This window comes from Henckelia pumila, chromosome 3 (assembly GCF_033568475.1).
Source record: "Henckelia pumila isolate YLH828 chromosome 3, ASM3356847v2, whole genome shotgun sequence".
Lineage (NCBI taxonomy): Eukaryota > Viridiplantae > Streptophyta > Magnoliopsida > Lamiales > Gesneriaceae > Henckelia > Henckelia pumila.
The window spans coordinates 138,962,779-138,985,527 of NC_133122.1; the positions used below are offsets into that span (position 1 = coordinate 138,962,779).

Consider the following 22,749-nt stretch of genomic DNA (forward strand, 5'->3'; position numbering starts at 1 on the left):
TAATTTAATGAATATTTAAATTTATAGTTTAAACATATTAAGCTCGTTTAGACTCGATAAAAGCTCGAATAAGCTCGTGAGCCATGAATATATTCGTTAAATAAGCTCGGGCTCGGCTTGTTTATAAATGAACCGAGCTTCAACATTCAAAAGCTCGGCTCGGCTCGTTTACATTCTTATATGTAAATACGTATGAGAATCAAATTTCGAAAAGTACTCCACTGATACAATGACCGACGCCCAAACCCAATTTCAAAGGTTGGCATTTTTTAATCTCAATAACGAAAAATACCAAATCGAGTTTCAAGTTGATTATTCGTAAACCAGATATAAGAAGAATTGTTTTCACTGATCTCAAAATAATTGGAATCAAAGTATTCAAACTCAACAAGGTAAATAAACTTATATGCATCGTATCCGTATGCGAGATTTGAGCTTGATTCATAGGCCATCTAAAAATATTTTGTCTAACAAAATACTTATTAAAAATTTTAAATTCTGTTGTGTTCTATAATAACGAATCACAACAATTACAAATTTATTTTATCAGTATTTTTTTTGAACTAAAAAACAAAATAAATAAAATTCGAAAGTGAAGGTTGACCTAAAAATCGCATTGGTTGACATCTCAACGCTTCCACGACTTTTGGTGGAACCACAGCAATTTGGCCAAAGTAAACGACCCCATTTTTCCATCGTTCAAACGAAACCCCGGCCCTCAAAATTTTGCTCGCCACGAAAATTCATCCCCCAATTCTCCACTCTGCGCCAAAACCCTTTTCTCTAATGAGGCCAGTAAAGGGTTCGGATCCAATCCCCGGAAACGGGGAGACAAACGGTGAAATCGGACCGGGATTGGGGCCTGATCACATTCCTACGATGATTAACATCAAGGTTTCACATGGGGATAATGGGTGTGAAGTGTCTGTGCCCTTTGATTCCAGCTTTGGTATTTTTCGTTTCTGTTTTTATTTTGTTCATTATTTTGGTGAATAAAGAAATTACGTGTTTGTTGTTGATTTGTTGTTTAAGGTTTTTTTGTGCATGAATGATGATGAATAAAGCAATAGTTTTGCTGGAAGTTGACTGGTTTTATGGATTTCTCGTTATGTTTCTTACATATTGGTGTCTTAAATTCACGCTGATGTATTGCTTAAGGTTGGATCCTTTTATTCTTGGATTTTTGGCTATGACTTTTGATAGAAAGTCACCGTGGAAAGATTTTAATTGCTTCAGTTTATTAAGGAGATTATTTCCCATGTATGAAGTATGACTTACGTTCAATTTGGAAAAGATCTGGACTTGAATTTATTTGTGTTTGTTTTGGATGCTCTAATTGTCATAGAAGTTTAGGTATTTATTGTTTTTCAGTGGTTATATCTAAAATGTGACGCATGTCTGACTTATGTTTTTCCGATTCTTATGCAGATTTTTTTTTTTTTTTATTTGAAACATGCAGATGTTAAAATAGTGGAAATTAGTATTTTAGTTGCTTTTTATGTACCTTGTGAAAAATCAGATGCCATCTCTTTTTCAATTTTGTTTTGTTTGATAAATATCGGCCCCACTGCCATATCTGTATAATTGGGATACTTTTGCAGGTCATCTGAAATCCGTGGCTGTTCAAAAAATGGGTTTGAAGTCTGAACTACTTAAACTCTTGTTCAGGGGTATAGAAAAAGCAGATGATGATAACTTGCAGACTGCCGGTGTGAAGAACAACTCGAAGGTGTCACTTGTTGATGACCTGTCCTCTGGACAGAAAATCCCTGAAGAAGTGAAGGAAACTAGTGCAATCTCAACAGGAGTTGCTGCTGTTGCTGAAGTTCGGGAGGAGGTTGACAAGCTCTTGGAAAAGGTTGACCTTTTCTCCTAGGTTTCCTCTTTCTTCTTTAGTGTTTAGTACCTTATGTTTTATTTAAGCAAGAGGCCTTTAAGGCACATGAATATCATACATATTACATCAAGGTTCGAGGCAAAGGATTTATATGCTTTAATGTAAATGTACGAAAAAAATTAATTACATGTAAAGTAAATGCACAGCTCGTGTCTGGGCGTATCTATTAACTATGGATGCAATATGACGTGGATTTTTTGTTAAACTAGGACAGGTTTCTGCGCTGAAAGTTGTTGTGGATAGTGGAACCAAGGTTGATGTGAAGGATATTCTTTATTTGACTGAGATGCTTATGAGGCAGTTGCTCAAATTGGACGGAATTGAGGCTGAAGGAGAAGGGAAAGTTCAGAGAAAACAGGAGGTTAGTATTCTCTTGACATCTTCTCTCATATTTTGTATGATGCATACATATTTTTCTTTTCTTTCTATCTTTTTCTTTTGGATGTCCTGCCCAATGGTTTAAAGAAATTTTGGCTGCAACTGGTAACCAAGCTTTATGGTTTCCTTGTGTGTTCTTGCTTTGCTTATCTTTTCATCCCTCTTCTCATAGTTGATTACTGAGTGATATATCACTGTATGGCTTTGATCTTATTTAAAGGACTCTAAATCTTTTCTTTCCATCTCACTGGTCTTATGTCAATTACTCAATCACACCGAACTTTCAAGATGCAATGTTGTTGCTACCGTCAGAACAATTTAATTGAGAAAGGGTAACATCATCCTAATTTAAATTATATTCTGTGCAGGTGCGCCGTGTCCAAAGCTTGGTGGATACGATGGACATCCTTAAATCAAAAAACTCGAGTATCACTAGCGATGTTGATAATACAGAGTCTATAAGCACTCCAGGGACAGTTGAACCTGATTCTGGAAGTTCGAACATTCCTCCCCCGGCACCAGCTCCTGCCCCTCAATCAGTGCCGCCTTCCACGTCTCATCCCGTGCCACCTTCTGCCCCATCCCCATCCCCATCCTCATCCCCTGCCCCTTTACCTTCCCAGGCACCGCCTTTGGATCCTTCAGTGGCGCCGCACCCCAACACTTCTGTGGCACCACAACATTCCAACCTTTATCCTGAAGTTCATTCCGACACACATGTCGAGCTTCATTCAAATCATTATCCCGACCCACACTCCAACCATTATCCCGAACCACATTCCAACCCTTATTCTGTGCCACATTCGTACACTTATTCCACACCACATCCTAACCCTTATTCTGAACCTCATTCCAGCCCTTATCCAGTGGCATACTCTGGCTATTATGCCCACCCATATTCCTCCTATTATTCCAACTATGCAGAGCCACATTTCGTCCCATATCAAATGCCATATGCTACTGTTCTGACTCCTATGTCCTATTCGGCTCCTCATCCTGGGCAATATACTTCCCCATCCACTGCGGCGCATAATCCCTACCCTTATCCCACGCCACATTCCAACTCTCCCTATACACCTTCAGCACCACACCCTCCCTCTCGCCCTGTGACACATTCTGACCCTTATAATGTGCCATCTTCTGATACGAAGGTAACTCAGAATTGGGAACACTTTGAGTAGTTCATCTTCGAATCGTGGAGAATACTATATAAGAAACGCACCAAAAGCCTTTGCTTTTCTTGATGGTTGATGTAGATAATTGAGTTATTTCTATTTTTCCTGTCGCTTAGTGAAAATCATCATACCTGGAAACTGGGATTCTTTATCACTGAGCGAACTCTTTTTTTTTTTTAATCCTCCAATGCTATTTATTTTCTTGAAGAATTTAAACAATATACATTGCGTGCTCGTGAAAGTTAAATTTCATGCAGTAAAGTTGAGTAACAGCTCTTATTATCTACTGTCTCCTTGTTTGTTTATCGGTAATTTCAACTATAGAGTCATGCATATCTGTGGCTATATCGTAGAGTTCAAGGCCCATTGTAACTGACTGAAATCTGGAAGATTTTGGTTGAAAGATGGAGACTTTTGGTAGATGATTGAGGCAGCTTGAATTAGAATGCTTGCAGTTAGCCCCCCTATAATGAAATTCCTCCCTTCATCCGATTGAAAATCAAATAGATGGCAAGCGTATTTCCACTTTCCCCACTGTTTTTCTACACATCTGTGCCGACCATCTTCCTGCAACATGTAATAAGTACAAGACAAATTATGATTGTCTGAGAATAAGTAGGTCGTCCATGAGAAGGGCATTGGAGTTGGCTCTAACCTTGAGAAACATCTCCAGTGGTGCATCAAATATGGCATCAACTTCATCTTCATTAATCACGGGATCGAACTCTTCCACTTTAGACAGTAGCCCTACTATTGGCACCACACTCAGTAGATTCTGCGCATATTGTTAGGAAATGCATGCATTGGATCAGCATCGTACTGAGTATTTGTTACTGCATGCTACAGAAAACAAGAGTGGCGAAAATGCGTGTACCGATGAGATAAACGGCTCTAGGTTGGCCACCACTTGGACAAGATTCGGCATCAATCCAATTTCCTCCATAGCTTCTCTTAATGCAGTGGCGCTGTCGTCTGCATCGCCTTCGTCCATCTTCCCACCAGGCAAAGCTACATCTCCTACACAAGTTATTCAACAAAACAAGACACTTGACTTATCCAAAAGTTCGAGTTCCTGAGACATAGTCGGAGTCCGGTGGTAGTGTTTTTTTAACTTTTGACGACTTCTCACGCTCAAGTCAAAAAACATAAAATATTTCCAGATGAGGCAACAAAGATCACCTTAACTAAATAGTCACGCACCATTTACACTTTTGGTTTTCATATTATCAAGTGCTACGAATATTATCTTTCGTCGTCTCATCTTTCGAATCAAACATGCATATTCAATCAGCTTTTTCCCCGTAAAACAATAATAATGTTAATGTACATACCTGGATGAGACGACAATTTCATGGATCTTCTAGTCAGAATTACGCGCAACTCTCCATCTTTTCCATCAAATAAGCATATCAAAACCGCTGCTCTCTTGTTCCGGGGCAAAACCGCGGGGTGATGAACTCCATTTTCGCCGGCTATTAGCTTCTCTTTCAGTCGATCATGGAGGATTTCACATTCGGCCATATTCCTTAGTATATAATTAACTTACAATAGAACTACCATAACATTTACTTCCCTTTCTATCTCATTTCGATATAGTTTCCAAATTCTCATGCATATATTCCAAAGGAAAAAAGGGAAGAAAATGTTCCATATTCAAAGTCACAATAACTTTTTGGAATGGGAATCTTATATGTAATGTGACATTACAACTTGAAACATATATATAAAATAATAGAGAGATAGTTATATGTATAATGCTGTATAATGTTTGGGCATGCATTGCGTGTTGTGGGGGCAAGTTTAAAAGAATGTGAGATTGATTAATAATGCTGAGGATCTAGCTGCTCAAAATTAAAGTTGTTTAGGCCAAATTCCTTCCCAGCATTTTCTTCTCCGGTTGATTCCAACACTGTAAGATGTTTCAGTTGGTATAATAGATAGACACGTTTGATCAATAATTATGAGTTTGATTCTCTTTACCAAAACTTTTTCAAACTAGTTTACTGAAGCATATCGAAAAATAGTCATTGTGAGTTAATTAATTTCACGTTAAAAAAATATAAAGATGCTCCCCTTTCGGAAATTTGGTTAGGTTTGCTTGATGTAGCTAGCCTTGATTTAATTACTCGCTGTGACTTAAATGTGAATCCGGCTATGTATCAATATATGCTCCATTCACCCCGTTGAAAAATTAATGTAAATTCGATAATGACTATGATAATTGTGGAATAGGTTTTGTAGATAACACATAAAGGTCAATGTTCTTAAATTTTAATTTTTTTTAAAATATTTTCTGTACGGATTGGTGGTTATTATTTTTATTTTTAGTTTATTTTATATTTAAAAAAAAAAAACACTCGTGATGGATTTTGGAATTTGATAAATCGTGTTCTGAGATACGTACCAACTGTGAAAACATAATTTGAATGCTTAAAAAAAAACTTAATTTGAAGCCCAAAAATATTTGGTGAATCGCTTTAGTAGTTTATTATAAATGGAGGCTTCATTATCAAATTTAGATCATATTCATGAAAATACTTTTATATTCTTAGTTTTCTCCCAAAAAATAGATTGAATTGATCGAAAAACATATTTTTATTTTTGGTTAGAAAATGTTTTCATATAGAATGAAATTTATTTATTTATTTATTTTTAGTGTGAAAATCATTCGTTAGGTTTGCTAATAATTTTTCATAGTATTTAGAGATTGTTTGCAATTTCTCAAAAAAAATAAAATAATTATTCAATTTAAACTTTAAAAAGCAGTTTTTGGTGTTTCACAATCTCGGATTTTGCTTTTGCTTCGATATAATTAAAGTAAAATCTCAAATATAATCTCATGTCATCCTTCAAAATTGATTATGGTATTCTGATAAATAAATAGAAATTTTTCTGTGAACTTGACCCAATTTTTTGTTTTTTTTTTTTTGTTTTTTTGGGTCTCATCGAAATTTTGCATTCGTTCAAATAAACGAAGAAAGATATGATTTCTCTAACAACGGTATTTTGTTAATTTATTAAAAAAATATTAAGAAAATAATTTATTTATCCAATACTTTAAGTTAAAAAATGTCACATTTGCATTTTTATTAGGGATGACAACGGACGGGTCTTGGGCGGGTTTGGTTAAATCGAGGACCCGCCCCGTAAATCTAGCGGCTCTAATCTGAATTAGACTTGTTGAACCCACCAAAAAATTAAATAATTTTAAATTTATTAAATTAAAAATTTAAAAGTTTAAAAATTAACAAAAATGATTAAATTTAATTTCAAATATATATATTAATAATATTTAAGACAAAAAAAATATTCTCACAAATTAAATCTATCAACTTGTAATTAATTAATAATTATTAACCAAAAAAATATTATAATGATATATTTTTTTATGTAAACATATCATAATAAAATAAAATCATTTCAATCCAATAATATTATACACTTAAATTATGGATAAAATACTAATTATTTAATATAAAAATATAAGTATATATTATTAATATTACACATATATTTATATATATATATATATACACATATACATTTTAAATTTATATATATATTTTTTGGCGAGACGGGTCCGGGACGGGTTTAGCCAAACCGGAACCCGCACCGAACCCGTTTGTGGACCCTCTTAGGCGCCTCTAGACCCGTCCCTTTGGGGCGGATTTAATGCAAACCTGACACATTGCCATCCATAATTTTTATCTTTAAACATCACAAACTTCTCAAGTCCCCTCCTTTTCTTAATCTATAAATATAAATTTAATCACTTAAAAACACAATTTGCAACCACTCCCTTAATAGTTAATACTAATAGAACTAATTTAAATTCCTGACATTAAATTCAAATATACAACTTTTCTATGTGAACATTTTCTAAATCGTAAATTTTGATCATATTAAAATTAGATTAAATAATACCTTAAAAAAATAGATTAAATAAAAGTTGGGACAGGAGAAAGTTTAATAAGTAGCATTTTATTATTCTCTCTCACTGTTGGATTTTTAATTAGGCCCAAATGTGAAGGAGTCCAAATTAAATAAGCCCAAATCGTAATGCCCGATTTCATAACCCAGCCCAACCGAGTGTTTTCATCCCTGTTCCCCACGTGTGAATTCAATAGCTTTTAGGGTTTTTCGAGTTGGCCAAGGTCGGGCAGAACGGGCAGCTGTACCGCTGCCCGTTGCTTTTTGAATGATTTTTCAATAAACGTCACACCCCCACTTGCTCCCGCTTCTTCTCGCCATTCGAAATCCCTCTCTCTCCACAGTCTGCACCGATTTTCATTTTTTCACAATCGGAAGATTTATTTACTCATTTCCTAATCTATACTTGGATTTTTTCTGATCGATTCGAGCGGAGAAAGTTTTGTACCGGTCGCAGATTTCACCTGGAAACTGGTGGGGGAGCAAAGAAGAGGAGGGAGAAACCCTAGCTGCTGCAGTTTCGGTGAAGGGATTTTGTTATTGTTCTTTAGCTAGGTACTCGTGTTTGTATACTGTAATTTTGACTTTGGATCTATCTGTATGTGAGTTAATTTTGCGAAATGTTCCAATCTGTTTATGGCGGTCGTGATTGATTTTAGATTAAAACAGTTTGTATGCTTAGTTTTGGAGTTTGTTTATGTGTACCATTTCATTCTCGTGATTGTGGTGGTTCTGAAATTTGTGTTTTAAGCTGGTTAGGTTATTTATTAGATGTTTACTTTGACGTGTTTGAAGCTAAAGTTCAGGGTTTGAGCTCGGATTGTGATTGATTGTATTTATTGTTTCAAACAAGAAATTTTTGTTCGTTTTATTCGGGTAGAGATTAAGAAATGATTGGATTCTGTTGACCCATTTAATTTTTTTTGGTTGATTAAAGGCAGAAACAGATTTTGGGGTCTTTCGCCCTAGCCATTTCTGGGGGAAGAACATGATGTGATTGGCCTATGTTGTTTGTTTTTGGTGTTTTATTCATCGAATTTTGTGTTGTTATTATTATCAGAAGTTTGTCACTTTTTCTATTATCTCTTGTAAATTTCAGGATTTCATATATTGACTTACTAAGTTCAGGAGAAATGGCTTTGGAGATCACCCAGTTTCTATTGTCTGCTCAATCACCTGATGCAAATGTTCGAACTGGGGCAGAAAATACTCTTGGTCAGTTCCGGGATCAAAACTTGCCGGGATTTTTGCTATCGTTGTCTGTTGAACTTTCCAATGATGGAAAACCCACTGAGTCTCGAAGACTTGCTGGTATTGTCCTTAAGAACTCATTGGATGCTAAGGAAGCTGCGACAAAGGATCACCTTGTTCAACAATGGATAGCAATTGACAACACATTTAAATCTCAGATAAAGAGCTCTCTGTTGAATACCCTTGGATCTGCTGTTCAGGAAGCTAGTCACACTGCTGCCCAAGTAATTGCAAAGATAGCTTCAATTGAAATTCCCCGGAAAGAATGGCCGGAACTTGTTGGTTCATTGCTTGCCAATATGACTCAACCAGATAAACCTGCATCCCTGAAACAGGCTACACTTGAATCTCTTGGTTATGTGTGTGAGGAGATATCCCACGAAGATCTCGTTCAGGATGAAGTCAATTCTGTTCTAACAGCTGTTGTTCAAGGAATGAATGTTTCAGAGCAAAGCCCGGAAGTCCGTCTGGCTGCAACTAGGGCCTTATTGAATGCCCTCGATTTTGCTCGAACCAACTTTGAAAATGAGATGGAGAGGAACTATATCATGAAGGTGACATGTGATGCTGCATTGGCAAAAGAGACAGAAATCAGACAGGCTGCATTTGAGTGTCTAGTTTCCATTGCATCTACATACTATGAGGTACTTGAACCTTATATGCAAAAGATCTTTGAGCTTACATCTAATGCAGTCAAAGGAGATGAGGAGGCTGTTGCCCTTCAAGCAGTAGAGTTCTGGAGCTCCATTTGTGATGAAGAATTAGAGCTTCAAGACTACGAAGTCCCCGAGAGTGGTGATTCTAGTGCTCCCCACTCTCATTTTATTGAAAAAGCACTTCCCACTTTAGTGCCTATGCTGCTAGAAACTCTACTTAAGCAGGATGAGGACCAAGACCAAGATGATGGGATTTGGAATCTTGCCATGGCTGGTGGCACGTGCCTTTGTCTTGTTGCTAGGACTGTAGGGGATGCTGTTGTTCCTCTGGTGATGCCTTTTGTAGAAACGAACATATCAAAAACTGACTGGAGATCACGGGAAGCCGCTACATATGCATTTGGCTCAATCCTTGAAGGACCAAGCATTGAGAAGCTATCCCCCATGGTGAATGCTGGGCTAGATTTCCTGCTCAATGCGATGACAGATGAAAACAGCCATGTGAAAGATACAACTGCTTGGACTCTTAGTCGTATCTTTGAGTTGCTGCACTCACCGGCTAGTGGTTTCTCTGTAATCACACCTGCTAACCTTCAGAAAATTTTGGTTGTCTTGTTGGAAAGTATAAAAGATGCTCCACATGTGGCTGAGAAGGTTTGTGGAGCTATTTATTTTCTTGCTCAGGGGTACGAGGATGCTGGGCCAAGTTCTTCCCTTCTCACACATTACATTCCAGATATCATGACTTCTCTGATCACTGCAGCCGATCGGACTGATGGCAGTGACTCTAAACTCCGATCTTCTGCTTATGAAACACTGAACGAGGTTGTTAGGAGTTCGAACCTCGTTGAGACATCTCAGATCATTGCCAAACTTCTCCCTGTTGTCATGTCTAAGTTGGAACAAACTTTAAATCTTCAAATTTTATCGTCTGATGACAGGGAAAAGCAAGGAGATTTACAAGCCTCTCTCTGTGGTGTGCTTCAGGTTATCATTCAAAAACTAAGCAGTGCAGATGAAACTAAGCCCATAATATTACAGGTGGCTGATCAAATCATGCTACTTTTCCTCAATGTTTTCGCTTGCCGTAGTTCTACAGTTCATGAAGAAGCTATGCTTGCTATTGGTGCACTGGCCTATGCCACCGGGCCAGAGTTTGGGAAGTACATGCAAGAGTTCTACAAATATCTAGAGATGGGTTTGCAAAATTTTGAGGAATATCAGGTTTGCGCCATTTCAGTTGGGGTTGTTGGTGACATTTCCCGTGCATTGGATGAAAAGATCTTGCCGTATTGTGATGGGGTTATGACACTTCTGCTAAAGGATCTCTCCAGTGCTGAATTACACCGCTCAGTTAAGCCTGCCATATTTTCTTGCTTTGGTGACATTGCTCTTGCAATCAGTGAACATTTTGAGAAGTACATCAGTTATGTACTACCAATGATGCAGAGCGCCTCAGAAGTGTGTGCTCAGATGGATTACACTGATGAAGAGATGATGGACTACGGCAACCTACTCAGACGCAGTATTTTCGAGGGTTACTCGGGAATTCTCCAGGGATTCAAGAATTCGAAGGCTGAGCTCATGCTACCATATGCTCCTCATCTTCTGCAATTCATCGATTTGGTTGCCAAAGACAAACAGAGGTATATTGACTAAATTCGTTTGTACATCTATACCAATCATTATCAGTATTATTTGGCATTTTAATGCTACTACTTTTAAACTCACAGGGATGAGAGTGTAACAAAAGCAGCGGTGGCAGTTTTGGGTGACGTAGCAGATGCACTGGGCTCAAATATTAAGGCACTGTTCAAGGATTGTTCATTCTGCGCAGAATTATTAGGCGAGTGCCTTCAGTCGGATGATGAACAGCTAAAAGAAACAGCCGCATGGACACAAGGGATGATTGGTCGTGCATTTTCTGTAAATGGCTGAGCATTGTGTCTCAATTTTCATCCGAGCCTTATATGTTTCTGTGTTTTAAGTTGAGTTGTCTGTGTACTCACGAAGGTGTGAGTCAAGGTCATGTACACTCGAGTTTTGTTCAATGTGGATGAACTGAAATGACGAACAAAAAACTCATCTGATATGCTTAATTGTGTCACAAGTTTTGATGCTTCATTTATTATAAATCTGCAATTACCATTAATTTAATGGTATTTTCTTGCTTATCGATTTGTTTACTGTACATCAATAAACATTCGTACATATTCTTTGCATCAAGATCTGATAATATAGGCATAAATCAACTCATTCCATGTGTCGGGCACCCCTGGAAGGCACCAATGCAAACAATCAGCAAATTTAGCTGGATCAGCCTTCTGCTCGGGTGTCAAAAGCTTTCCTTGGCGAATGGTGTAAACTGAGGTATGTGCATCTTTTCTGTACTCGGATAGTGTAGTAATGTCTAACAAGGTCACCGGAACTTCTGTTGCCCTGATCACATTTCTTGCAACGTCAAGCAACCGTCTGTCTGTGCCCACTGCTAATGCCATAGAAGTGTTAAAGATTGGAGTCGTCTCTCTAGCACAAGCAATCTCATTGTGATCGTTCCAATTTAAGCTCCTGCATATTTACGTTGCATCATTTCAGTCTCACCTTTATGAATCCAACATACATTAGGATTTAGGGGAAATAACTGTTGATGGACTGGAGACATGGTGATGAAAAACGTTGAGGTATGCTTGTGATCAACATTTTGCTTCAGCCACCTAGCCCATGTTGTCAAAACTCGTTCATATCCTTGGGATCGTTCAACCTCATCGTATTCTATTGATCCTTCATCAAATGACCCTTTTCTGTTCCACGAAACCAAAAATTCCAATTCCCAAGGAATGATCGTATAAAAACGACCAACATAAACAAGGCGTCAGTTCATAATATTTAACCTGATAGTTGTGGAAACCTGTTGCCCCCTTATTAAGTTTGTTGAATGTGTGTTTGACAACAAATGTTTGAGATATCAACATTCAACAAACATTGTTTCTGGGTTATTTGATGAAGTATTATCGATACTTACAGGAGTTTAATGGTGCGGCTATTCATCCACCATATGTAAGTATTGAAGACTAGAATATTTGCACTCTTCCAGTGGAATCCATGCTTGTCAATGGATTCTGCCTTTATTATTCTTTGGGATATGCTGTGATTTCTTGGATAATCTGAATTTGATTCGACCAGGAATGGCGCCCAGTAAAATTCAATCGTCGAATTATAATCCTACACATTACAAATCCAATGCTAAACTCTCTAAACTCAAGTTACTAGATTGCAAAAGGGTAAAAGAAAAATGAAAAATCAAATTAAGTACTGTAACTTATTAAGTCATGTCTACAAGTATGTTCAGTACGAAATGAGAATTAAGGAGGCCTCAATATCATCATCACTTGGATGAAGTAACAAAAACTTTCTTCTCTTTTTGAGGAAGAGAAATCAGACAAGTGTTAGAACTCGTGTAAAGGTGAACAAAAAATAAATAAATAAATCAACTCCCCAACGTTGTAATAAAAAACTAATTAACGTGGATCAAACCATACAAGTCCAAAAATCCTAGACATAGAACCCCGCCACCTGTCAAAACTTCAATTTGTTGAGATAGAAAATACTGTAGGCCCTAGCTTTTAAGGGTATCTAATAATTGATCGACCGACAATATGAATAAATATTTTGTACACAAATAAACAGAAAGATTACTAGTTATGTAAGACTGAAAGAAAATACAATTATTTGAAATCTTTCGGTCCCATTTTAGCTTATGGAGAGCCTAACCTGAATTGAGAAAACAGAGAAAGGGGCTCCCATTTTCCAGGTTGCCCTGGCGGGATGAATAGCAGATTGGAGCAAGCAAATCATGGACTCCCATTGATTTCTGTTCACTGAATCTCCCACAAACAGAAGTCTTTTTCCCCTTAGTTTCTCCAAGAACAACTTGGCTTTGAACCTCAACCAACCAATTATCAATACATTCTTGAAGTTAATCACTTGTAAAAAATCAACACTAAAAAAGTAGTCCTCAAAAAGCAAAAGCACATCAGCTGGATGGACCAAAACCAATCTAATGAAAAATTTCAAATTATATATGTGTGTGTGCGCGCACCCGCGTGTGTGTATAGACTACATAATGGGATATACTCATGAGTGGTTACTTGGGTAAAGAACAGTCATTGGGTTGCCATCTCCAGTTCTGATACAGTGTGTCCATTCTTCCATTCTTCATGCAAGTGACCTGTGAAGTTAAGTAAGCACATTCGTCTTCTTTGTACAGAGGCCGGCTGACATTATCGAAAACCCATTTCCCCTGTGACAAATCACAGCTCTCTGGTGACAATTCTATCTCCTCTTCCTCGCTTAGATTGCCGTTGATTTGTTCAAGAAAATTGGCTTTTTTGTACTCTCGGAACATTCGGAAGGCAGGCCATCGGAGAGTGATCAATGTTGTATCTTCGGTGAATAACATAAAGACCCCCAAAAAGGATAGTGAAAGTAGTGCAACTAGGAATGAGGAAGAGTTGCAGATTTTGGTGTCAGAATTTTTGTACTTGATGGAGTTCATATTCATGTAAGTAAGTGGCCTGGTATGAAAATGGCATTAGTATTTGCAACACCAAGCTTTGCCGATTATGATGCCTCATATATCTGGTGCATCTGATTCTTGGCCCGCATGCAATCAATTCTACCTAAACTTGCTGTTTCCATTTAAAAAAAATTTTGTTTTGCTTTGTGCATGGGCTTCCTTAGGGGGCATATTTTATTATCTGCCATGTATTAGTGCAAAAAGTATAATTTCTTAGGTCAGATTTCGTTTCCATTAAATGTGAGCGAATTGTTCTTGTCATGTTGCATAATAGTTTTGACTTTTGAGGTTTAACACTGTTAGATTTTGAGTTACTTTATTCGATTATCATATAAAAACAATTTCCTCAAACTCATCCCAAAATTTTGGAACCAAAACTTACTTAGCACATAAACATATAAATGTATTATGAAACCTGAACAAGAAAATAGCTAGCTTAATTACATTGAACGTACGTGATCATGTTTTCAAGTGCATGGCCGGCGGCGTTGTTAACATGCACCAAGAATCCATCGTCCTTGTTTTAGTTTTACCAACACACTTGATCTTAGCTGGATCCAATATTATTCTCGATCATGAAATTTCCTTTTTTTTCCATCAACTTATTCAATTTCGGGTATGTCATGACGTATGGCATGCTGGCTACTTTGGATGAGTGACAGCCGCATCTGTTCTTGATCTTCTTCTACCAAGATCAACAATGTGTCGGAACATTAATCTCTTTTGAAATAAACGGTGTACGTGGTTGTTATGTAAAATAAGACAGTATTGTACTTCGTGTCGTAACACCAAAAACAACACAGTGCAGCGGAAATTTAAAGTGTAAATAAAAACACAAGTAATAAATTTTGCACGAGTATAAAACTCGTGCAGGTGCCTTAGGGCTAAATATCACTAGTAAAAGTAAGAGCAGTCTTACAAAACAATCCTAGTGATTTTACGAAAAGTCATTAAATACTAAATTTCTCAACACGTTGAGAAATCAAACTTGCATCCTAAAATACGAGAAGGTATAAAAACTATTGGATGCAACTCCCGTGGCCTAAATTGAAGAGACAGTAAAGATCTTCGAACAACACTATTCCCACAGTGTTGTCTCTGATGTCTTCAACATGAACGGCAACACGGGAACATGCAACAACGATGGTTGCAAAACTTGCTTCAGAATTCTTCAAGATCTTCACTCGAATTCTTCAGAGTATGCGCAGAGTAGTTTTCGTCTGAAGCCCTCTTCACTTTCTTGTGCGTGGAAAATCTTCTTTTATAGATAATCATCCAAGCTTTGAAGATTTCCTTAGATAGAGTCAATAGATAACAATCTTTTAGTAGAAAATAAACTCTATCAATACATAGAAATCAAATCATGATAATACCAAATTATATTTTATCAAATAATCACATTATCACGATATGATTTAAACTTTGGCAAATATATCTTTAACATATTCGAGATATACATGGAATATTTACCAAATAATTTATCTTGTCTAGAAAGCAAAATCTTCTAATTTCCAGTTAATTGGGGCCGAAATATATAAGGAATAACATTCCTTTCAATCTCCCCCTTTTTGATTTTTGGACAACACATTGCACAAGTATGAGATACTTATAAACTCCCCCTGAGTTAAAAACTCTTCTCCCCCTGAATCTTAAAGTTTTCCCCTGAAGTGTTATCCTTCATGTCGTAACACGGTGGATAACATGAGCAAATACCTATGAGATTCTTTAATTCGTATATCAGAACATAAGTGGGGTATAAGATGTTAGTCTAGTTAACACATATATGAGCAAATAAGGCACGTAACTAGAACGAATAAAAACAGTTATATTAAAATCAGAATGAAGCAAATAAAATAAAGAAAGGATGAGAGAAGAAACAAAATCTAAATTTGATCACTATCAGAGCTATCTTGATCAGAGGCTTCATTCTCATCATCCTTAGTCCCAGATGGACCAGCTTCATCTTCATCTTGTGCATTATCTCCCCCTGTTTGGCCAGAAATGCCAAGTTGTCGCCGACAATCAGCCAAGACCGTGCGATAGAAGGCAATGTCTTCCTGAGCTTGAGCAATCTTTTCCTCGGCACGAGTCATCAGCAGCTGAATGGTGGCAGTGGTGAATTCCAGGGAGGTAGGAGTAGGCACTGTTTCTTCAGTGTTGTCTCCCGTGTTGGAAACATCGGGGGCAACACCATCCATGTCACCAGCAGGAGTAGGAGTGGCAGTCCAGGGTAAATCCATTACGCGATTCCCCTTTAGAAGACCAGCTGCTAACTTCAAAATCTCAGGCTGATCAGTGAGATCTTCTGTAATATTGCGAATGAATGCCTGAGATTCCAAAATGCCATAAATCAGAGATGAGAATGGCAGCTTGGTAGACTTGAGACCTCCATTAGCAAACTGGAGTACTGTCTTGAATACCATCCTCCCAAAATTAAAATGACTCCCAGTCCCAATGGCATATAGAATGATCGCCTGTGGTCTGGTGATAACGGTGGAGTTGGAGGAGGGCGTCCAATTCCTCACAGCTATCTTGTGTAGCGCAGAATAAAATGAAGTGAGCTTGGCTGCAGAAAAATGGTCAGAGAACTTTTTGACCATACCTCCAGTGAGAACAGTAATCACTTCGTTGATCTCTGGAGGATTTCCTTCATCAACATCTGGGGTTGAGTAGTGAGAGTTGATCACGGCTGGAGTGAACTCGAACAGCCGACCCCGTAGATACACCAAGCCATACTTTGCAGACTCTGGATCTTCAATGCTCGATGTTAAGTTGGCGTAAAACTCCAGAATCACCCTCTTACAGTAGGATATCACAACAACCACAGTAGAATAAAGCTGTCTAAGCTTTAAAAAATCGATCAAATTGTACCTATCATATGATCGGACATCTATGTTCCTTTCATCCAGAAGTCCTCTATGAGCGAGAAGAGGCCAAGTAGCAGCAGCATCACCAGAGTAAAATGTGAGGGAATGGGCAGCATCCATGTCATATTCCTCATCAACAGTGTTGTCGGTGGTGTTGACGACACCAACAGCAACACTGGCAGCAGCAGCAGAAACATCCTCTTGATCCAGAGGGTCTTCATCAGCATCCATGCTGGAAACATCCTCAGAGTCTTTTTCTTATCCAATATCCGCACTCTTATCAGAAGAGTCAGCAGCAGAATCAGTAGAGGAGGAAGAGGAGGAAACATGGTGTGCTTTGCCCTGTGCAAACTCCTCCATCATCTCTGCATCAGGCTCATCATTGGAGAGATGAGCAGAGGGAGGAACAAAAGATGACGTCTTCCCTTGCTTGAGGCTCTCTAGGATTTGAGCCAAAGTGACATCCTCATCAGAATCAGCATTTGCTCGAGGCACAGTAGCTGCTGGAGTGTCCTTCGGAGGAACCTCATCAAAAAATTTTGAATCATCACTTTCAAAAGCGGATTCAACAGTTGGAGCGGAGGCAGAGGCAGCAGCAGAACTAGAGGGTTTTTTTCTTGCCACAAATTCATAGTTGGCATCATCAGAATCATCACCGGAGCTGCGGTCTTCTTCAGCCATAGATATACGTGGACCCTTGTAAAAACACTTGGACTGAGTAAAGTCTGGGTTGTAACCTGCCTGCCTTTTAGATCGGCGTGCCATCGGTGGAGGAGGATTAACCTTATTCAAAACAGAGAAATCAGGAAGATTTTCCACATCAATTGCGTTCCTTGGTTCTCCAGGCATGAGAACAGCAAGAGGAACAGGTTCCATTGGTACTGGAACTATCGGCAGAGAAGGAGTGAAAGATGGGTTTTCTGGTGTTGTAACACCAGCAGCAACATCAGGCGCTTTGTGGCCCATCTCACTTCGAATATCCTGTGGATCAAATCTTGCCATTGAACGAAAATTTGAGAGTGAGAGAAGGGTAGGGTTCGCAGAGAAAAGCAATCGGGAACAAAAAATTGAGAAAAGATGATAATGCCCGATGATTATAAAAAAATATTTATAGAGTCCTTATCTCAAACGGTAACAAAATCCTAACAAACCCATAATTACCCTGATCCCTGATCTCTCTTCAGTTACAACGGTAACTTTCCTAACGGATGAAAAATTAAAAACCGAGATTAAAGAGATAAAATCCCATAATTAAGGCAATAATCTGAGATAAATATTTCAATCCAAATATTCCAGAATTACCTCCACATCAGCCTAACTCCACTGAACCAAAAATCAATCACGAAAATTCAATTTTTTAGTACATAGGGTAAATCATCAAAATTCGTCTATTTAGAACCTTACCCAAAAACAGAACCTTATGAGCAAAAATGCATATGCATGACCTATTTTATGCCTAAACAGAGTGTAACATAAAATAAAAATGCAATCACAAGCAGAACAATATGTTTGACGAGTGTAGTGTTGCCTCTCGTGTTGCCAACATCAACTCCAACACCATAGTTTTTCAAAAAACATTTGAGACATACACACTTGATTACCCTTGATAAAGAAAATTTCAGAAGTGGTAGCTTTCACACTAATCGAACAGTCTTCATTGGACTCAATTAGGTAGCTTTTTCCATTTTCTTCCAATTTGGATAAAGTTCATATTTATGACATTGGTCAACAAACTTCATAAAAGATTATGACACTGAATTTGCGAAACCACCTTTCACATGGAACAAGAACATGGAATACATTTACATCCCTCAACTACTTAGTGGTTTAGTCAGAGTCTATTTTGCAAGGGCCAGTGTGTTTCAATAACAGTTTGCAGAAAAACTTGGCATCGATTGAATCAACAAAACAGAGATTTAAACACCACATAAAACAGAATGAGTGCAGAATGTCTAAAAACCTTAAAAATGCATGACAAGAAAAACAACAGTGTTGTCGGTAGTGTTGTAACACCGAAGACAACACATGCAAGGGATTATAATGCACACATGCTGAGAGACCTTCGAAGAGTTGAAAATCTCTCATGATCTAATGCTTTAGTAAAGATGTCTGCCAATTGGTTATTGGTTCCAACAAACTCCATTTGAATCATACCTTTTTCTACCAAATCTCGAATAAAGTGATGACGAATGTCAATGTGTTTTGTGCGTGAGTGTTGAACTGGATTTTTTGATATATCAATAGCACTCGAATTATCACAATAAACAATGGGGGGTTCACTCTTAAAACCATAGTCTTCAATCATTTGGTTCATCCAAAGAAGTTGTGAACAACAACTTTCGGCTGCCACATATTCAGATTCAGCAGTCGAGAGTGACACACAATTTTGCTTACGACTATACCATGAGACCAAATTATTGCCAAGGTAAAAACACCCACCCGTAGTGCTCTTTCTATCATTCACATCACCAGCCCAATCGGCATCACTAAAACCTACAAGGTTAGTGGTTGTTTCCCTTGTATACTATAATCCCAAGTCCAATGTACCTGAAACATATTTCAAAATTCTCATAACAGCTTTTAAATGGGTTACCTTTGGATCAGATTGGTATCTAGCACATAAACACACACTGAACATGATATCAGGACGACTAGCAGTCAAATACAAAAGACTCCCTATCATGCTGCGATACATGGTGTTGTCAACACCAGCCGCAACACTGTCTTTTCCTAATTTTTCACTCGAGCCCATAGGAGTTTTCATGTTCTTAACATTCTCTTTGCAAAACTTTTTCACCAAGTTCTTTGCATACTTACTTTGACAAAGAAAAATTCCTTCATTTGTTTGCTTAACTTGCAATCCAAGGAAAAAAGTTAACTCTCCTACCATGCTCATCTCGAAAGTAGAAGACATGCATTCAACAAAATTATCAACATGCTTTTGAGAAGATGCACCAAAGATAATATCATCCACATATACTTGAAAAATAAGAATTTCACCTTTGGCCTTTTGAATAAAAAGGGTTTTGTCAACTTCACCTCGTTTGAAGCCAATTTTGAGTAAATACTCGGTCAACCTACCATACCATGCTCGTGGAGCTTGCTTCAAACCATAGAGTGCTTTCTTCAACTTGTAAACATGATCCAAGTGATGTGGATCCTCAAAGCCTTTGGGTTGCTTCTCATACACTTCCTCATTCAAAATACCATTCAAAAACGCACTCTTCACATCCATTTGATAAATTTTTATACCCATATGACATGCAATAGCTAGCAATAGTCGGACTGACTCAATGCGGGCAACAGCAGCAAAGGTCTCATCAAAATCAACCCCCTCAACCTGCGTATACCCTTGAGCAACCAACCTTGATTTGTTCCTAATGATGTTTCCTGATTCATCGATTTTATTTTTGAAAATCCATTTTGTACCAATAACATTACCATGATCAGGTGGTGGAACCAAAAACCAAACATCATTTCGGACAAATTGTTCAAGTTCTTCATGCATGACATTTACCCAAAATTCATCATTCAAAGCATCATTGACATTCTTGGGTTCAATATTGGAGACAAAACAGGAATGCATTACCTGAGAGTACACGGAACTCATGCATACTAAACCAACTATCTTGCGGTAGTCAACTTTATCCTTACCTCGAGTTTGCCTTGTTCCATGCACATCTCCAATAATCTGTGATGAAGGATGATTCTTCTGTATCTTGCTTGGAAGGTTCTTTTCAGTAATCATTTCAGCTTCCTCATTATTTTGGGAATTTTTTTCATGAAATTCTGAAGGAACCAGTGTTGTGTTTGGTGTTGTAACATCTGGGACAACACTGTGTTCTTCGGGAGGAATTTCCAGCAAGCCTTCAACATCATCTTCAGCAGTTTTTCCTTTGAGATCTGCACCATCATCAAAAACAACATTAATGGATTCCATCATTGTTCTGGTCCTAAGGTTATACATCCTATATGCACGACTATTAGTAGAATAACCAAGGAACAAACACTTATCACTCTTGGAATCAAATTTTGCTAGGTGATTTCTATCATTCAAAACATAACACACACAGCCAAATATATGAAAATAGTTAAGATTTGGTCTCTTTCCCATGAGAATCTCATAGGAAGTCATTGAAGAACCACTTCTCAAATAAACCCGATTGGAAATATGGCATGCTGTGTTCAATGCTTCTGCCCAAAATCCTTTGGAGATATTTTTTGAGCTCATCATCACTCTAGCCATTTCCTGCAACGTCCTATTCTTTCTTTCAGCAATTCCATTCTGTTGAGGAGTTTTTGGGGCTGAGAACTCCTGTGAGATGCCCTTCTTATCACACAAAGAAGAAAAAGATGAGTTCTCAAATTCCTTTCCATGATCAGTTCTGATTCTTGCTACAGTCAAAGTATGTAGGTTAGTAATCTTGGTAAACAACTTCTTAAACACATCAAAAGTATCTGATTTTTCTCTAAGAAACCTTACCCATATAAAACGTGAAAAATCATCAACACATGCCAAAGAATACTTTTTACCTCCATAACTTTCGACTTCCATGGGTCCCATCAAATCCATGTGCAAAAGTTCAAGACACCGTGTTGTCCCACAGTGTTGTAACACGGGATGCGCAACACGGGTTTGCTTACCTTTTTAGCATGCACCACAAACATATGGAACACCAGTCTTTAGATTTGGAAGACCTCTGACAGCTTCAAACTTACTCAGATTCTTTAGGGTCTTGAAATTCACATGTCCAAGTTTTTGGTTCCATAGACTAAACTCATCAATCTTTGAGTGTCTACATGCCAATTCTTCACCTAGTTGGTAGCAGTTATCCACTGATCGTGTACCCGTGATAACACAATGATTAGCATTATCAAAAACTTCACAAGTATTTTTTTTTTTATCAAACTTCACATGCAAATCATCATCACACAGTTGACTAATTGAAATTAAATTTGCATTAAGTCCTTCAACATGTAAGACGTTGTGAAGCTTTGGAAACCCTTCCACATTGAGTGTTCCTTTGCCAACAATCCTTCCTTTTGCACCTCCTCCATAGGTCACTCTACCACAATTCTGTTCAATGTAGTCAGTGAGGTGATCTTTCAAACCTGTCATGTGTCGTGAACTTCCACTATCAAAATACCAATTACCTGCAGTATTAGCTTTCAAAGAAGTATAAATAACAAAACATCTGACATCAGGCTTTTGAACCCAAACTTTCTTCACAGTGGGCCTCTTTTTGCCAGTGTTGCTCTTAGTGTTGTGCAACACGGGGGACAACACTTGCTTAGATTCCCACAAAACATAGTCATTCTTCAACTTTCGACAAAAAGGCCTGATATGGCCAGGTTTGAGACAATAATGACACACAAAAGGACGTTTCCATTGTTTCGGCTTTGGGACAGAAATATTTTTCTCAACAATGGGTTTCTTACCTTTCAAGGCAATTAAAGAATGGTTCAAGAAATCATTACCTTCTTTCACAAACACTGGTGTTTTGGAAGATTCACCAGTTTCAAAAACACTTTCTTTAAAACCAAGTCCAAACTTATCATTCTTACCCATAGTCAAAATGGAATCAAGTTTGCTCGAACTGGAATTAAATTTATCAAGTGTTGTTTTTGCTCTTTCAAGTTCAGAATTTAGCAACCCTAATTCCATATCTTTCTTACTCATGAGAATTTTCAGTCTAGCCACAGCAGCTTTCAATTTAGTATTCTCTTTTGTAAGAGTTGTGTTCAACTGATTACTCTTGTTCCAATCACTGTATAACTCTTCATAGAGTTTTTGAATACCTTCCAGAGTATAAGGATCAGCTACCTGTTCTTCATGATTGCTGGAATTGTCAAGGTTAGAAGCAACAAAACAAACAGATTTTTGAATAGTGTTGCGTCAAGGTGTTGCAACACCGGAGCCAACACCAAGAGGATTAATCTAAAAATTTTTCTTACTCTCCAGTAGAGCAGTAAAAGATATGAGATCTTCCTGTTCAACCTTTTCTTGTTCTTCTTCAGA

General features: G+C 37.7%; 5 protein-coding genes across 6 annotated transcripts; 2 read left to right on the plus strand and 3 right to left on the minus strand.

Moving 5' to 3' along the window:
* The first annotated feature begins 663 nt into the window (after positions 1-663).
* LOC140888418 (uncharacterized) lies at positions 664-3,640 on the plus strand. The gene is made up of 4 exons (XM_073296092.1): positions 664-949; positions 1,602-1,858; positions 2,112-2,258; positions 2,644-3,640. Exons 1-4 carry the CDS (start codon positions 787-789, stop codon positions 3,454-3,456), a joined length of 1,380 nt encoding a protein of 459 aa, XP_073152193.1. The 5' UTR covers positions 664-786; the 3' UTR covers positions 3,457-3,640.
* LOC140888419 (nudix hydrolase 15, mitochondrial-like) lies at positions 3,587-5,013 on the minus strand. Its single transcript, XM_073296094.1, has 4 exons — positions 4,782-5,013; positions 4,325-4,467; positions 4,106-4,225; positions 3,587-4,017 (listed from the first exon to the last, which is right to left on the minus strand). Exons 1-4 carry the CDS (start codon positions 4,969-4,971, stop codon positions 3,793-3,795), a joined length of 678 nt encoding a protein of 225 aa, XP_073152195.1. The 5' UTR covers positions 4,972-5,013; the 3' UTR covers positions 3,587-3,792.
* Positions 5,014-7,703: 2,690 nt separating this feature from the next.
* LOC140887441 (importin subunit beta-1-like) lies at positions 7,704-11,417 on the plus strand. Of its 2 annotated transcripts, none has more exons than XM_073294687.1 (3): positions 7,704-7,935; positions 8,509-10,933; positions 11,021-11,417. In XM_073294687.1, the coding sequence occupies exons 2-3, from the start codon at positions 8,514-8,516 to the stop codon at positions 11,223-11,225; spliced, it is 2,625 nt and encodes an 874-aa protein (XP_073150788.1). In that variant the 5' UTR covers positions 7,704-7,935; positions 8,509-8,513; the 3' UTR covers positions 11,226-11,417. The 2 variants fall into 2 exon arrangements, with proteins under 2 accessions (XP_073150788.1, XP_073150786.1); XM_073294685.1 differs by having other exon boundaries at positions 8,480-10,933; positions 11,021-11,416.
* A 35-nt stretch (positions 11,418-11,452) lies between these two features.
* Positions 11,453-13,819, minus strand: LOC140887442 (xylan O-acetyltransferase 1-like). Its single transcript, XM_073294688.1, has 5 exons — positions 13,436-13,819; positions 13,059-13,230; positions 12,310-12,509; positions 11,930-12,088; positions 11,453-11,855 (listed from the first exon to the last, which is right to left on the minus strand). The coding sequence occupies exons 1-5, from the start codon at positions 13,744-13,746 to the stop codon at positions 11,510-11,512; spliced, it is 1,188 nt and encodes a 395-aa protein (XP_073150789.1). The 5' UTR covers positions 13,747-13,819; the 3' UTR covers positions 11,453-11,509.
* A 1,668-nt stretch (positions 13,820-15,487) lies between these two features.
* LOC140889615 (uncharacterized) lies at positions 15,488-16,961 on the minus strand. The gene is made up of 2 exons (XM_073297331.1): positions 15,869-16,961; positions 15,488-15,576 (listed from the first exon to the last, which is right to left on the minus strand). The coding sequence occupies exons 1-2, from the start codon at positions 16,959-16,961 to the stop codon at positions 15,488-15,490; spliced, it is 1,182 nt and encodes a 393-aa protein (XP_073153432.1).
* Between the last annotated feature and the right edge of the window lie 5,788 nt (positions 16,962-22,749).

Coding starts and splice junctions, on each gene's coding strand:
- LOC140889615 (XM_073297331.1), bottom strand. CDS start 16,961: ATGGATGCTGATGAAGACCCTCTGGATCAAGAGGATGTTTCTGCTGCT. Junction 15,577..15,868: donor TGATTGTCGGCGACAACTTG/GCATTTCTGGCC, acceptor AGAATCTCATAG/GTATTTGCTCATGTTATCCA.
- LOC140888419 (XM_073296094.1), bottom strand. CDS start 4,971: ATGGCCGAATGTGAAATCCTCCATGATCGACTGAAAGAGAAGCTAATA. Junction 4,468..4,781: donor GAAATTGTCGTCTCATCCAG/GTATGTACATTA, acceptor TAACTTGTGTAG/GAGATGTAGCTTTGCCTGGT. Junction 4,226..4,324: donor TAGAGCCGTTTATCTCATCG/GTACACGCATTT, acceptor CAATATGCGCAG/AATCTACTGAGTGTGGTGCC.
- LOC140888418 (XM_073296092.1), top strand. CDS start 787: ATGAGGCCAGTAAAGGGTTCGGATCCAATCCCCGGAAACGGGGAGACA. Junction 950..1,601: donor GCCCTTTGATTCCAGCTTTG/GTATTTTTCGTT, acceptor ATACTTTTGCAG/GTCATCTGAAATCCGTGGCT. Junction 2,259..2,643: donor AAGTTCAGAGAAAACAGGAG/GTTAGTATTCTC, acceptor TATTCTGTGCAG/GTGCGCCGTGTCCAAAGCTT.
- LOC140887442 (XM_073294688.1), bottom strand. CDS start 13,746: ATGTTATTCACCGAAGATACAACATTGATCACTCTCCGATGGCCTGCC. Junction 12,089..12,309: donor AGCCGCACCATTAAACTCCT/GTAAGTATCGAT, acceptor TTCGTGGAACAG/AAAAGGGTCATTTGATGAAG. Junction 11,856..11,929: donor ATGTCTCCAGTCCATCAACA/GTTATTTCCCCT, acceptor GTAAATATGCAG/GAGCTTAAATTGGAACGATC.
- LOC140887441 (XM_073294687.1), top strand. CDS start 8,514: ATGGCTTTGGAGATCACCCAGTTTCTATTGTCTGCTCAATCACCTGAT. Junction 10,934..11,020: donor GTTGCCAAAGACAAACAGAG/GTATATTGACTA, acceptor TTAAACTCACAG/GGATGAGAGTGTAACAAAAG.